The 14,609-nt window shown below is 37.1% G+C and overlaps 1 protein-coding gene across 3 annotated transcripts in view; it reads left to right on the forward strand.

Annotated features, from left to right (window-relative positions):
* The first annotated feature begins 610 nt into the window (after window positions 1–610).
* ZNHIT6 (zinc finger HIT-type containing 6) overlaps window positions 611–14,609 on the forward strand; it is a 63,151-nt gene continuing 49,152 nt past the window's right edge. For all 3 annotated transcript variants that reach the window (XR_005068651.1, XM_037060935.1, XM_037060936.1), the window contains exons 1-4: window positions 611–1,446; window positions 2,586–2,651; window positions 2,790–2,896; window positions 2,978–3,063. Coding sequence is in view for 2 of the 3 variants with exons in the window: in XM_037060935.1 (XP_036916830.1) it covers window positions 764–1,446; window positions 2,586–2,651; window positions 2,790–2,896; window positions 2,978–3,063 (942 nt within the window). In the remaining variant the exon portion in view is untranslated. The remainder of the gene's footprint in view (window positions 1,447–2,585; window positions 2,652–2,789; window positions 2,897–2,977; window positions 3,064–14,609) is intronic.

Consider the following 14,609-nt stretch of genomic DNA (forward strand, 5'->3'; position numbering starts at 1 on the left):
TAGACATATACATGTATATATTCTCTTAGAATCCTCTAGAGGCTGAGAATAGGAAACTGACTAAGGTGGGCTCTTAGTGACAAAAAATTGAAAAAGTAAAAGTTAACGCCTCTGTTCTACCTGAAACCTATTGGGATTCCCGGTAGTAATAGCCACCATATACTGAGTCTGTTTCAGCCACTGCTAGCTTATTTCTATGCGCGATTCCCTTTGATCTTCACAGTAACACCAACAGGTTTGCAACACTATCGTCCCTAGAGCATAGGCGAAGAAACTGAAGTTTGCAGAGGCGTAACAAGATATTTCTTCCATTTTCATACAAGATTAGATTTAATCTTTAATACAGATCCGGGCGAGTCTTCCCAAGCCAAGACAGTAGTTTAGTTCTCTCCTCGTCTGGGTTCTCCAATGCTGCACTTTCATTGAGCTCTGATCGCGCGCACAGGGTGGAACAGGACTCAGCCCGCCGGCAGACTGGTTTGGCAAAGCTCCGCCCCAAAGGCGGGATTTAAGGTGGGCGTGGCCTCACGCCAATTCTCTCGGAGGAGCTCTAGAGCCGTAAAGAGCTCTAAGAGTCGTAAAGTAGCGAGGCGCGGAAGCATTGCTTTACGACCATTCGGGGAAACGCGAGCAAGTCTGGGTTTACTGCTTGTGACTTTTCGCACGTGGGTTGCTGTCCGTCTTCTGTCTGTAAGTCATCTGTTGGCGTGGACCAGCCACATTGAAGAATAGAGTGGCAGCGGAGGCCGAGGGTCGTGAGCTGATGGATTTTGCTGCTGAAAATGAAGCGACGTCTGGAGGCGGTCTCCAACGTGGAGCTGAAGGGGCGCGGCTGGGGTTCAAGTCCGGGAGGGAGGGAGTCAAAGGTAAAGCAGGTAGGGAGGAGGCCCGGGGTGGAGAGGCGGGGAATGGACTGACAGGAGTGGAGAAAACGGGGGATAGAGAAGAAAGAAGTGCACAAAGGGCAGAGAAAATGCAAGTGGATTTAACGGTTGTGAAGCACGAAGTTACGGAGTGGTCAGAAATGGAAGAAGGTGTACTGAGTAGCCAGTGGATAAAGCAGGAGGTGAAGGATGAGCCTAAGGTGAAAGATGAGCCTGAGGTAAAGGAAGAGAAACCAGACACATTGGAGGTGAAGCAGGAGGTGGATAGTTTGGTGGTAAAAGAAGAGAAAGTGGGCGAAACAGAGGTAAAGGATGAGAAAGTGAAGGTGAAGGAAGAGGTGATGGACTGGCTAGAAGTGAAGGAAGAGAGAAAAGATAACTTGGAGATAAAACAGGAGGAGATGTTTTTTGGTCAGAACATAAAAGAGGAAATGATGGATGAAATGTCTGTAAAAGAAGAAAAGTATTTCGCGGAAAAAGAGATGTTGCATGATACAGAGTTGAAAGAAGAGACTCAGATAAATTCACTCGTGGGCTCGAAGCGGAAACTGGCAATGTCAAGGTAAGGCAGGGAGCAATCTATTGGGGGAATAAAGCTGTGGAGTCCTCTGGTCCATAGTTCGGAGGAAACCACACTACCAGCAAGATGTAGAAAATTAAGCACAAGTTTGGGTCCCTGGACTGGTGGGGAATTGGGAATGGGGCAGGGGTGGGGGTTGTCAGATAACAACAAATTCAGTGAAAATATGTTGGTAGTGTTCAATGGGCAAGTCAGGAGATGAAAATTCTGGGGACTAGAAAACACCTGGACCAGATTCTGGCTTGGCTTATCGTCTTGACTCAGTTTTTGTGTGACAGAAAATACAGATGAGGAAAAGTCTAATAAAACCAACAACAACAAAGTGGATAAGGTTAAAATTAGACTAAAATGCACTTGAACTCATCCAGCTGTTTAGTTTTCTTTGGGTACTATGAATATTAATTATTTTTATTTAATTTTTCAATAGTATATAATCACGTGACAGCATTGGGAATAAGAGTGAGTAGATTCTTGGGACTTTTACTATCTAGAACACAATGAGCAAAATAGAAGTAGCTGTAGTTTGATTGTAGTATCCCAAGATCCTAGAAGAGCAGTTGAAGACTGAAGACAGATAGTGGGTAATAGCATTACTGGATTACCCTGGTGCCTATTGTGAGTTGGGTGTGTAGTTGAGGAAGAAAGATGCAACTGCTACCCCTGTACATTTGACTAGGTTTATATTTTACTGGTGTGTGTGCCTGTAAGATATCAAAACATAGCTTATGGATTGGAGTTCTGGGTATATACACACACACAATCGTTAAGAGATTGCCAGGAATTACAATTTAAAATGGCATTTAATAATCTTATTCTCTGACTATAGTAGAAAAAGAAGTGAAAACTGAGAAGATTTTTTTAAAAATCTAATACATGTTTTCTTGAATTACATATCATTAATGACATTGTAAATGTAGATGTGATTTGGAGACAAGTTTCCTAGAGAATGTTCTAACAATGTTTGACAGCTATCAAGTATTTTATCAAAGATACATATGTATGCATTATTCCATATAACTATGTAAATTGGTTGTGATGAGTAATTGACTGAGGTTAAAATTTTATGAACAAGTAGAATTAATAATTGATCATTTATTTAAGTTTCATGTGGGCTTTTGTAGGTGTGAAACTTGTGGGACAGAAGAAGCCAAGTACAGATGTCCACGTTGTATGCGCTATTCCTGCAGGTATGTGTGTAGGTGTGTGTGTCTATATATACATATATATATATATATATATATATATATATAACTTTCTACCTTATTACCTCTCTCTGTACCATTTTTACCTCTAAGTATAAAAGCACCTCCTTTTTGTCTCTTCAGCTTGCCCTGTGTAAAGAAACACAAAATAGAACTAACATGTAATGGAGTTCGAGATAAAACTGCATATGTTTCAATACAACAATTTACTGAGATGAATCTTCTAAGTGGTAAGCCGTCTTATGCATAGCAGATTGATGCTTCCTGGCCATCGGTGTATGTCGTTTATTTTTCTATTTTGAAATTTTTAGATTATCGATTCTTGGAAGATGTGGCAAGAACAGCAGACCATGTTTCCAGAGATGTTTTATTGAAAAAACCATTAAGCAATAAACATGTATGTATTTCTTCTGATCCTTTCCAGTTAAACATTCTTTATTAATTAGATTCATTTTTTCGTTCAACAAATGTACTAAGTGACTGCCATGGTCTGGATCTATTACTAGGGATACTGCTCTGACCAAAACAAAGTTCTTTCCCACATGGAGCATGTGTTGGAGTGGGAAAAGCAGGAGTTGAGTAGAAGAATAAATATGATTTCAGATAGAATTAAATGCATGTGGAAAATAAAAAAGGCAGAGGAGATGAAAGAAAATGAGAATGCTGTTTGTTGGGATGAGGTTGTGAGGGTACTATTTTGGTACAGCGGTCAGGAAAAGCTTCTTTGAGAGATGACATTCAAGCAGCAATCTCAGTGATGAGAAAGAGGCAGTTATGTGAACACTTGGAAGAAAACTATACCAGGTAGAAACAAAAGCAGAAGTCTGGACTGAGGATTCCAAAAAAGACTGAGTCCAGAATGAGGTTGGCATGTCTGAAGAATTAAAATTAAAGCAGCAGCAAGGTGACTGAAGTGTAGTTGAGATGTTGAGCTGTGGATTTTACTTATTATTCTAAATGAAAGTAGAAGCCTTGGGAAGGTTTTCAGAGTATTTGCTTTTTGAAAAATCACTCTTGTTGCTGTCTGGAAAATGGACTTTAGCTGGCAAGAATAGAAGATGGGAAGAGGAAGACCAGTTAAAGGGCAATTGCTGTGGTTCAGATGAGAGATGATGGTGGCTTAGAGAATGCTGTTAGAATTATTAGGAAATATTTCGATTCTGGATTTAAAGGAAGAGCTAACAGGACTTGCTGTTTCAGTGCATCTAATTTTCACGCTCTTTCAGCCCTTTTCATTCCTTGAGCTCTGTTTAAAGTTAAAGCTTACCTATTTGAAATGTTTTGCAACTGCTGTTGTTCCAGAAATTCTTTAATATTGTTATTGAATCATGTCATGGAATTATGTTCATTTTTAGAAGCTGTGTTAATATTGAAATTGCAGAATTTTAATGCCTTTTAAACACTTCCTTTTATTGGTGTTATTGGTACAGACATGACATTGCACAAACCTGAAAGATTATCGTGCATCAACTTTTTTCCTTAAGTTTAATTACACATATTAAAGTTCTACTTGAAAGATACATTACTTTTTAATTTTTTTCTTTTTATTGTGAAGTATGACGTGCATGTTTAAAAAGTTAACATCCATGTAACTATCACTCAGATCTAAAATTACAACACTCCCCAGCTTCTCAGTAGTTTCTTGTTACCCTCTTGTGCCTTCCTCTGATCCATTCTTATTCCTGAGTAGCTTTGTAGTTTAGGACTCTCCCACAATTTATCTGTTCTTTTCTTGGTAGACTTTAGGTTTTCTGTAATAACAAAAATTTAGAACCAGTGCTACTATCAACAGTTTGTTTATGAATCATTATTTGCACATGTGCAAATTTTTCTAGGGTTTGTACCTGGGAGTGGAATTGCCTTGTTGTGGGTTTGATTAGATGTTACCAAAACATTTTCCAAAGTGGTTATACCAGCTCCCAGTAGTGTGCAAGTGTACCTATTGTTACATCCTGTCCAAAACTGTTGGGTCAAAGTTTTAAAATTTTTGTCAGTTTGGTGGCTTTGTAATTTTATTGTGGTTTTTAATTTGCAGGTCTCTTGATTCCTAATGAGATTAAGCATCATTCAAATATTTTATTGCCAATTGGATTTTCTTTTGTGGAATGCTGGTTCAAGTCTTTTGCTCATCTTTTCATTGGTCGGCTTTTTCTTTCTGGTTTGTAGGAATTCTTTGTATTTCTTGGATCCTAGTTGATGGTTATATGTGTTATAAATATCTTCCTTTCTTTGGCTTTTTTTTTACTCTATTATAGTGTCTGTTGGTAACAGATGTTCCTAATTTTAATATAGTCAGATTTATTACATATCTCATTTATGGTTATTTTGTGTTTATGAAGAAATTCTTCCCTACCTTGAAGTTATAAATTTATTTTCCCATAATTATTTTTTTTAAACTTTTAGTGTTGCATCTCACATGTATGTTTGTAAACTATCTGGAATTGACTTTTGCGTAGTATGTAAAGTGAAGTGGAGGTCCCATTTAATTTGCCATATGGATAGTACACTTCCTAGCACCACTTACCGAAGAGTTCAGGACCATCTTTGATATACATCAAGTATTTGTATATGTTTCTGGCCTGTCTATTCCGCTTGTCTATCCACACCAGTACTATGCTTTTCCAGTTATTGTAGGGGTTTTTTCCTCCCTAAAGCTTGCTGTCTGAGTAAGTTCTCCCACTTTGTTCATTTTATAGAGTATAGCTATATTCTTCATAATTCTATACCAATAGGAAAAATGAGCCTATTGATTCTATAGTCTTCCCTCCCCTAACATGAGAATTTTGTTTGGGGTTACACTGACTTTATAGAATAACTTGGGTAATTAGACTTTATAGCATTGTAACTTTAAATCCTTTGTTGTGTTGTATCTCTGCACTTATTGGTGACTTCTTTAATGTCTCTGTAGTTTTCTCAGCAAGATGTCTTGTACATTTTAATGAGCAGCCATATTAAAATCTATTGTAACATCTTATCTATAGATTCTTTAGGTTTTCTCTGTCAATAATTCATCACAATATGTTTCTATCCTTGATCTTTTAACCACTCTCTCTTGCTCACTTGCTCTGTCTTGCTCACTCACTCGCTCTCTCTCTTTTGCACCTTATTGAAATAGCTAGGCCTTCTAATTCAATGTCAAATACTAATGATGGTGGTAGATATTTATGTTGCAAGTCTCAAGTCCACCTCTAGGTTTGATAGAGGATTTTGCTAGAAGGGTTCACAGGACTCAATGTACAGTTCTACTAATGCCAATAATTTATTTCATTGAAAGGGTACAGAGTAAAATTAGCAAAATGAAAAAGCATTCAGGGTAAAGTCTGGAGAAATTTAGCCACAAGCTTCCAAAGAGTTCTCTACCATTGCAGTCACACAGTAAACAGTTAATTCCTCTGGCAATGAGTTGTGATAACACATGTGAAGTGTCATCTACCAGGGAAACCCACTAGCAACTCACTGCCCAAGGTTTTTATTGGGTACTGGTGACAGAAGCACACTCTGCCTAGCAGGTGCCAAGTCCCACACTCCCAGGAGTAAAGTAAATAAACCACATTGTTTATACAAACAGTTTAGACATAGTGAACTTTCATCGTTTGGAAAAGTCAGTGTAGGGAACCATTTATCAGTCAGTCAAATTCCCAGAAACCAGCCAAGGGTCCGCCTTATAAGCAGAACCTTTCAAGAATAACAGTCTCAGACCCACTGTGTTAACTCCTTTGTACATCTTTGTTTTATAACTCCTGATCAAGTTCTGTTCCTTCTTTGCTAACATTTTATCATGAATGGTTATTACGTTTTATCAAAGTGCTTTTTCTGTTTTTGATTATTTCTTTTTATAACGTATAATATTCTGATAATATGGATAATATAATTTTTTAATTGATTTTGTATTTTAAGCTAAATTTACATGATGTTTTTATCATCATAACAAAGCATGCTTTTTATGCTTTGCAGAATTTAGTTGTCTTACATGTGTGTGGTACACATCCATTCATTCATTTTGTATTTCTGTTCATGAGTGAGATTGAACTCTAATTTCCTTTTTAGTGTCTTCATAGGTTTCTGTATCAATATGATTCTAATTTCATAAAATTGAGAATGTTTTTATTTTCTTCTTGGATGCATTGAATTATTGGAATTAATTACAGAAATTATTTCTTCCTCAGAAATGTGGTAAAACTTATTGTTTTTTAGATTTTATTTATTTTTAGAGGGGAAGGGAAGGAGAGAAGGAGAGAAGTACCAATGTATGGTTGCCTCTCATGAGTCCCCTGCTAGGAACTGTCCTGCAACCCAGGCATGTGCCCTTACTGGGAATCGAACCACAATCGTGTGGTTCGCAGGCCTGCGCTCAATCCACTGGTCAGACTTATTAATGAACAAATACAGGCTTAGAATTTGAGCCAGTGAGATATAGTCTTTATTATTTATGGGACTGGTCAAATTTTCTGTGTCTTGTTGAGTTTTTATTAATAAATTACATTTTTCTAAGACTTTGTCCATTTGACCTAAATTTTCATATGTATTATGGCATAAAGTTCTTCATAATATTCTTCTTTATACAGAAGAATGAATGATAGTTTTCATTCATTCGTCTGTATGAATGATAGATTTCTTTGTGATATTGGTTACTTGTGTCCTCTGTTTTTTCTTAGTCAGTTACTATTGTTGTTTCTTTCCTATTTTGTTAATGTGTCCTCTTAACTTTCGTTAAATTCTTCTTTCTTATTTTTAGTTATATTGCATTGTGGTCAGGGAATATATTCTTTATTCTGTATTCGTTCCTTTAAGATACATTGATTGTGTTTATGGCCAGCATGTGGTCATGTTTTGTAATGTTCTGTTTGCTTGAAAAATAAAAGGTATTTTGCAGTTGCTGAATGTAGTGTTCTACATATTCCTTTTAGGTTAGGTTTATGAATTATGTTGTTCAAATTGTTTATAACTATACTGATTTTCTAAAATCAGTTCCAGATAGAGGTTGGTTAACATTTCCCTGCAGATACAATCAAAAAGATTTGTATTTCTGCTGATGGTTCAGTTAGTTTTGCTTTATGTACTTTAAGGCTAAATTATTAGATACATACATGAGGAAATACTATCCTTTGCTTGGTATTTGCATGGCGTATTTTTTCTTTTTTCTATGGTCCCTTTTATTTGCTTATGTCTAGTTATGTCTTTTCTAAGTATCATATAATTGGGTTCTAGTTTTTCTGTAGTCTGATAACTTACTTTTAACTGCATCATTAAGTTCATTTATATTTTGATAAAATTACCTATATATTTGACCTTATTTTTATTTATTTTTTAATTATAGGTGATATTCAATATTATAGTAGTTTCAGGTATACAGTATAGTGGTTAGATATTTATATAATGTATATAATTTATGAAGTGATCCCGCTGGTAAGTTTAGTACCACCCCCCCAACACCATGCATACTTATTACAGTATTTTTGGCTATATATTCCTCTGCTGTACTTTACCTTCCATGACTAATTTGTAACTGCCAATTTGTACTTGATCCTTTCACCTTTTTTAAGCAACTCCCCAGGATCCTCCCACCCCAATGTGTCAACCATCAGTTTGTTCTCTGGATCTATGAGTTTGTTTCTGTTTTGTTTGTTTATTTTGTTTTTCAGATTCCACACATAAGCGAAATCATACATTTGTCTTTCTCTGACTTAATTTCACTTAGCATAATATAGTACCATGTCCATCCATGTTGTCGCAAATGAATGGCAGGATTTCACCCTTTCTGTGTTCCATTGCTTATTTGTACCATAACTTCTTTATCAGTTTCCATTGATGGACACTTAGGTTGCTTCCATACCTTGACTATTGTAAATAATGCTGCAGTGACATAGGGATGCATTTGTCTTTTCAAATTAGTGGTTTGGCTTTCTTTAGATAAATACCCAGAAGTGAAATTGCCGTGTCCTTTTTGTCTTTTGTCATAGTCTTTGTTTTAAGGTCTGTTTTATCTGATATAACTATTGCTACCCCAGCTTATTTTTCATTTCCATTTGCATGAACTATTTTTCCCATTCCTTTACTTTCAGTCCGTGTGTATCTTTTGATCTGAAATGGGTGTCTTGTAGGCAACATATGTTAGGGTCTTGTATTTTTTTTTTTTAATCTATTCAGCCATTCTTTGTTTTTTTTTTTCCACTGGAGCACATAACCATTAATTATTGCTAGATATATGGTTGTTGCCATTTTATTCATATTTTTTTATCTTTTTCTTCTTAAAGAAGTCCCTTTAACATTTCTTGGAATACTGGTTTTGTAGTGATGAACTCCTATAGCTTTTTCATACCTGGGATGATTTATTTCTTCAATTCTAAATGTTTGCCTTACTGGGTAGAGTATTCTTGGTTGTAGGTTCTTGCTTTTAATCACTTTGAATATTTTGTGCCAGTCCCTTTTGGCCTGCAAAGTTTCTGGTCAGAAATGAGTTGACAGTCTTATGGGAGCTCCCTTGTATGATTTTATTTGTCTTTAGCCTTTGACATTTTAATGATGACATGTGTTGGTATAGGCCTCTTTGGATTCGTCTTCTTTGGAACTCTTTCTGGACTTACTTGTCTATTTCCTTAGCTTAGGGTAGGGAAGTTTTCAATCATTATTTCTTCAAACAGGTTTTCAATCCCTTGTGCTTTCGCTTCTGCTGGTACCTCTGTGATGCAAGTGTTGTTACACTGAATGTTGTCCTACAACATCCTCATTAACTGTCCTCATTTATTTAAAAATTGTTTTTAGGTGTTCCAGTTGAGTGTTTTTCACTATCTTGTTTTCCAAATCATTGCTTTGGTCCTCTGCTGTATATAATCTGCTGTTGATTTCATCTAATGCATTCTTTGTATCAGTTGTTGTATTCTTCATTTCTGACACGTTCTGTTTTTATGGTTTCTATGTCCTGTTTTATCTTTGTTATCTTTTGTCGAAGTTTTTTTACTGAGTTCATCTATACTTTCTATAAGTTCACTGAGTATCTTTATAACCAGAGTTTTTGAACTCTTTGGTAGATGGCTTGCCTTCATTTTTTTAGTTCTTTTCCTGTAGTTTTGCTCTTTGTTTCATTTGGGACATACTTCTTTATCTCCTCATTTTGGTTCCTCCCTGTGTTTGTTTCTAAATGTTAGGGAGACCTGCTCCATCTCCCAGTCTTGCCAGGGTGGTCTTAACTAGTGTATATCTTGACATCTTACCTATGATGAATCCAGGAAATAATCCTTCATGATTCTTAACTATTAAGGCTGGGTGTGGGGTAGACAAGCTCACTTCTCATCTCCGCCCCTCCTACCATGCTTTTTATATGCTTGGTTATAAGAGTGCTGTACAGCTAGTCTTCAGGTGGTTCTGAAGGCTGGTTCTATACTTTAGTTGTAATTTTGATGTGGTTGTGGGAGAAAGACAGCACAGCATTTGCCTACTCTGCCATTTTGATGGGAAGTCGCATGTGAATTTGACTTTAAATGTATCACCTTATCATGCTATTTGCTCCATTTGGTTATTTCCCCCCCTTGTCTTTTGGACTGATTGAGGTGTTTTGTGGGGGTTTTTTTCTTTTTTTTTTTTAATCACTTCAATTTTTCTCTTCATTGGCTTAGAAGTTATGCACCCTTTTTCTATCCTTTCCTTTGTCAGTCTGAATATACAACATGCTTAACTTATCTTACCAGCATCTAAAGTTAATCAGTACCTTAACTCTGTAACTAGACAATGCTGGGATCTTAGAATAAGAATTGGCAAGCATTTTCTATAAAGGATCAGATGGCAGATACTTTTTCCATGCCATATGGTCTCCATCACAACTACTCTTCTCCACCATTGTAGCAGGAGAGCAGCCATAAACAGTACATAAACTGGGGGTGGGGGGTGGGCTGTATTTCAAAAAAATTGTTTATAAAAATAGGCGACAAGCAGGATTTAGCCCTAGTTTGTTATCAGTTCCTTTAGAACTCTTAAATTTCATTTAACTCTCTACTAACTTTTCTTACTGTTTTGAGATGTTTAAAGTGTTTTTTTTTTAAATCTTCCTACAGTAGTTACTGTTTTATCCAGTAAGTGTTTATTTTGGTATATCTTCATATTTCCAACTTTCTTTTCTCTTTATTACCTACATTCATCATCTTAGACCTACCATCTGAGAGATCACTTTCTGCCTCAAGTACATCCTTTAGACTATCTTTTAGAAAGGGTTTGCTGGTTACCAACTCTTAGATTAATCTTTTGGTTATTTGAGTTTTTTTATTTCATCCTCACTCTTAGTGATTTTTCTTTGTGGAATTCTTGAGTTCAGATTTGTTTTTCCAATGTCTGTGGTTTCCATTGTTGTTGTAAAGTCATCTGTCATTTTTAACTGCCTTTAAAATCTTTTTTTTCTGGCTGCATTATTTTTATGTTCTGCATCTTTTAAGTATAATTTATTGATTATGCTGTTACACTTGTCCTATTTATTTCCTCCCATTTATCTCCCTCTGCCCTGTATTCCTCTTCCCTCCAGCATTCCCCCCACTTAGTTCATGTCCATGAGTCATACATACAAGTTCTTTGTCTTCTGCATTTCCTATACTCTTCTTAACCTCCTTCTGTCTATCTTGTACCTACCAATTATGTTTCTTATTGCTTGTATCTTCTTCCCCATTCTCCCCCGCCACTCCCAGCTGATATCCCTATAGGTGATCTCTGCTTCTGTGATTCTGTTCCTGTTCTAGTTGTTTGCTTAGTTTGTTTTTGCTTTTGTTTTGTTTTTAGGTTCAATTGTTGATAGTTGTGAGTTTGTTGTCATGTTACTGTTCATAGTTTTGGTCTTCTTTTTCTTAAGTAACTCCCTTTCACATTTCATATAATAAGGACTTGGTGATGATGAACTCCTTTAACTTTGCCTTATCTGGGAAGCACTTTATCTGCCCGTCCATTCTAAATGATAGCTTTGCTGGATAGAGGAATCTTTGATGTAGGTCCTTGCTTTTAATGACTGAACACTTCTTTCCAGCCCATTCTTGCCTGCAAGGTTTCTTCTGAGAAATCAGCATGTAGTCTTATGGCAACTTCTTTGTAGGTACCTCCCTTTCTCTTACTGCTTTTAAGATTCTCTCCTTATCTTTAATCTTGGATAATTTAACTAAAATGTGTCTTGGTGTGTTCCTCTTTGGGTCCAACTTCTTGGGACTCTCTGAGTTTCCTTGACTTGTATGTCTATTTCCTCCCCTAGATTGGAGACGTTTTCTTTCATTATTTTTTCAAATACGTTTTCAGTTTCTTGTTCTTCCTCTTCTGACACCCTTGTGATTCAGCTGTTGGAACATTTAAAGTTGTCCCAGAGGTTAGTAGCCTCCCCTCATTTTATTTTATTTTATTGTTGTTCAAATACAGTTGTCTGCATTTTCCCCCACCATCCCTCCTGACCCTAGCCATCCCCACCTCCCTCCCCAGATTCCAACCCCCCTTGGTTTTGTCCGTGTATCCTTTATAGTTGTTCCTGAAATCCCTTGCCCTCTTTGAATTCTTATTTCTTAATTCCCTTCTAGTTGAATGTTTTTTTCTTCCTTTTGTTCTAAATCAATTTATTTGAGTCCCAGTTTCCTTCCCTTCACTGTTGGTTCCTTGTATGTTTTTCTCTATTTCATTTTGTATAACCTTCACTTTTTTTACTTTGCAGCCGTGTGCAATCATTTCTGTGAGCATCCTGATTACCAGGGTTTTGTACTCTATCTCCTTGTTGCTTAGTTCTTTTTCTGGATTTCTTTGATCTGTTCTTTGATCTGGACCATATTTCTTTGTCTTGGTACAGTTGTTATGGTGGAAGTGGCAGAGCCTTAGATATTCACCACGGTGGGGCAACTCCCTTTGGCACGTTTTGGCACTGTATGTGGGGGGGCGACAGGGAGGGAATGATGCCATCTGTTCGGCTCTCGGCCAGCTTTCAGTCACTTCCCCAACTACCCACAAGGGAATTGTACCCTTCTGATGCTGATTCCCATGTGGGTTGGCTTGTGTATGTTCTAGGGCCCCGTGGACTCCACCAATGGACTCTACTGTGAGACTGGCAGTGTCTACTGCTGCCACTACCACCACAGATTTTTACAGCCAGAGGTTTTGAAGCTTTCTTTTCCTGTGCTGGAACCCTGGGTTGTGCAGTCTGTATTACTCTCCAGCTGTTCCTCCTGGTTTATCCATGTGCAAATGGGGGACCGCCCAGTCTGTCAGCCACCATTTTGCTGTGCATTCCCTCTGCCCTGGCTGCCTGTCTCCTGCCTACAGGTCTGGATGAATGTTTCTTCCATAACTCATTTGTTGTCGGCCTTCCATACAGTTTGCTTTTCCAGCAGTTCTAGTTCATTTTAAACTGTGGCCGCCATTGATTTGGCTGTGCAAGGAAGCAAAGCGTATCTGCGTGCACCTACATCTTGGCCAGAAGTCCTGCATTTTTACCATAATGTGAAAATGCAGATTTATGTTTATTCACCTTATTTGGAAAATGTTAGGGTTCTTGAAACTGTAGAGTGTCTTTCTTCAGTTCTGCAAGGACTGAAGTGTCAGCTCATTTCTATTAAAATACTCTCTGCCTTATTCTTTCTCTCTTCTTCTTCTACAACTACCATTAAATATATTTTAAGTCTTCTCCCTACATCTTACCTGTCCTTTGACCTGTCTTCATTTTTTTTCATCTTTTTTTATCTCTATATTGCATTCTAGAACATTTCTAGTTTTATTTAGTTCTTTTAAAAATCTTCTGAGTCACTTTTTATAGTTTCATTGTAGATATTTTCAGGCTTTATTTTATTCCTTTAAATTTTGCAGAGCTGTCCTATAATCTGTGTATGATTCATTTAAGTTTCTTGGTATATTCTTGGCTGCCTCTTTTTGCCTCCTTTGGTTCCTGCTTACTAAGCCTTTTTTCTTTATTGTTTATGCTTGTTTATTTTTTATTGGGTGCTTCTTTCTTTCTTTAAAAAGTTATTTGCGAGAATTTTTTGAAGATGGAACACACAGGCTTTTTTTTTCTACCCGGTACCTGGGAACATTGTGAATCTGGGTCTATCTGAAACCAAGTTGATGTTTTAAGATTCTCTTGACCACAAGAGCAAGGCAAATTTTCATTTGAACTCTGTGCAAGGGCTAGCCCATGACCACAACTTCTAATGGATTTTTCCTCCTCCTGTTCCAGTTAGACCAGTACATATTTCCTAGCACACTCTGGAGTTAGAGTTTATGTCTGGTTTACCCTTTTCTTGTGACTCAGCTGCATTTAAGGAGAGCTGCCTAGAAGTTTACAAGGTTTGGACTCTGACCCCCTTGCTGAGAGGCTGTTGAGAGGGGAAGCCTGTATTTGTTAGAATTTGCAAAAGTGGCTTATTATACTTTGCTTACCTGAGTTCTCACTGTTTGTTAAAGTTGACCTGTATTTTCCTATTTCTGTCAGTTCTTCACTGCTTTTAGAGGTATTAAAATACATTTTATTGTGTGTGTGTGTGTTCTCCGTTATCTCCTCATTATCTAGTGTTCTTAAATGTTTTCATTGGGAGAATTGGTTGTTAAAACCACTGCCACAGTTGAAACCAAAGTTCTGTAGTTATAAATTGTATATAATTTCTTAAATCATTTTTATGATTAGCCAGTGATTGCTTGCCCTTCTTTTCCCTTGGCTTCTGTCCTGCTTGTCTTGACTCTCTGCATTGCAAACTCTAGGTCCCCATTTATTTAATCAAGAAACTTGTGTTTAGCCTTGACCATTTCTTTGTGTAATGTTTTTCGTTCGGCTTGTTCTAGGCAGTGCCATGACTCCTCCCCTGAGTGAAGTACCTCTCTAGTAATAAAAGCAGATATATATTATAAAACCATCAGTCAAAGAGAAAGAACTGTATAGGTAGCCCCTATGATTGCCAGATGACCTTCTCTTGGCTTGGAGAGCATGTGGGTAAAAGCACTGGCCCT

The sequence above is a fragment of the Sturnira hondurensis genome, unplaced genomic scaffold (assembly GCF_014824575.4).
Source record: "Sturnira hondurensis isolate 20B ecotype Veracruz unplaced genomic scaffold, ASM1482457v3 Scaffold0013063, whole genome shotgun sequence".
Classification (NCBI taxonomy): domain Eukaryota; kingdom Metazoa; phylum Chordata; class Mammalia; order Chiroptera; family Phyllostomidae; genus Sturnira; species Sturnira hondurensis.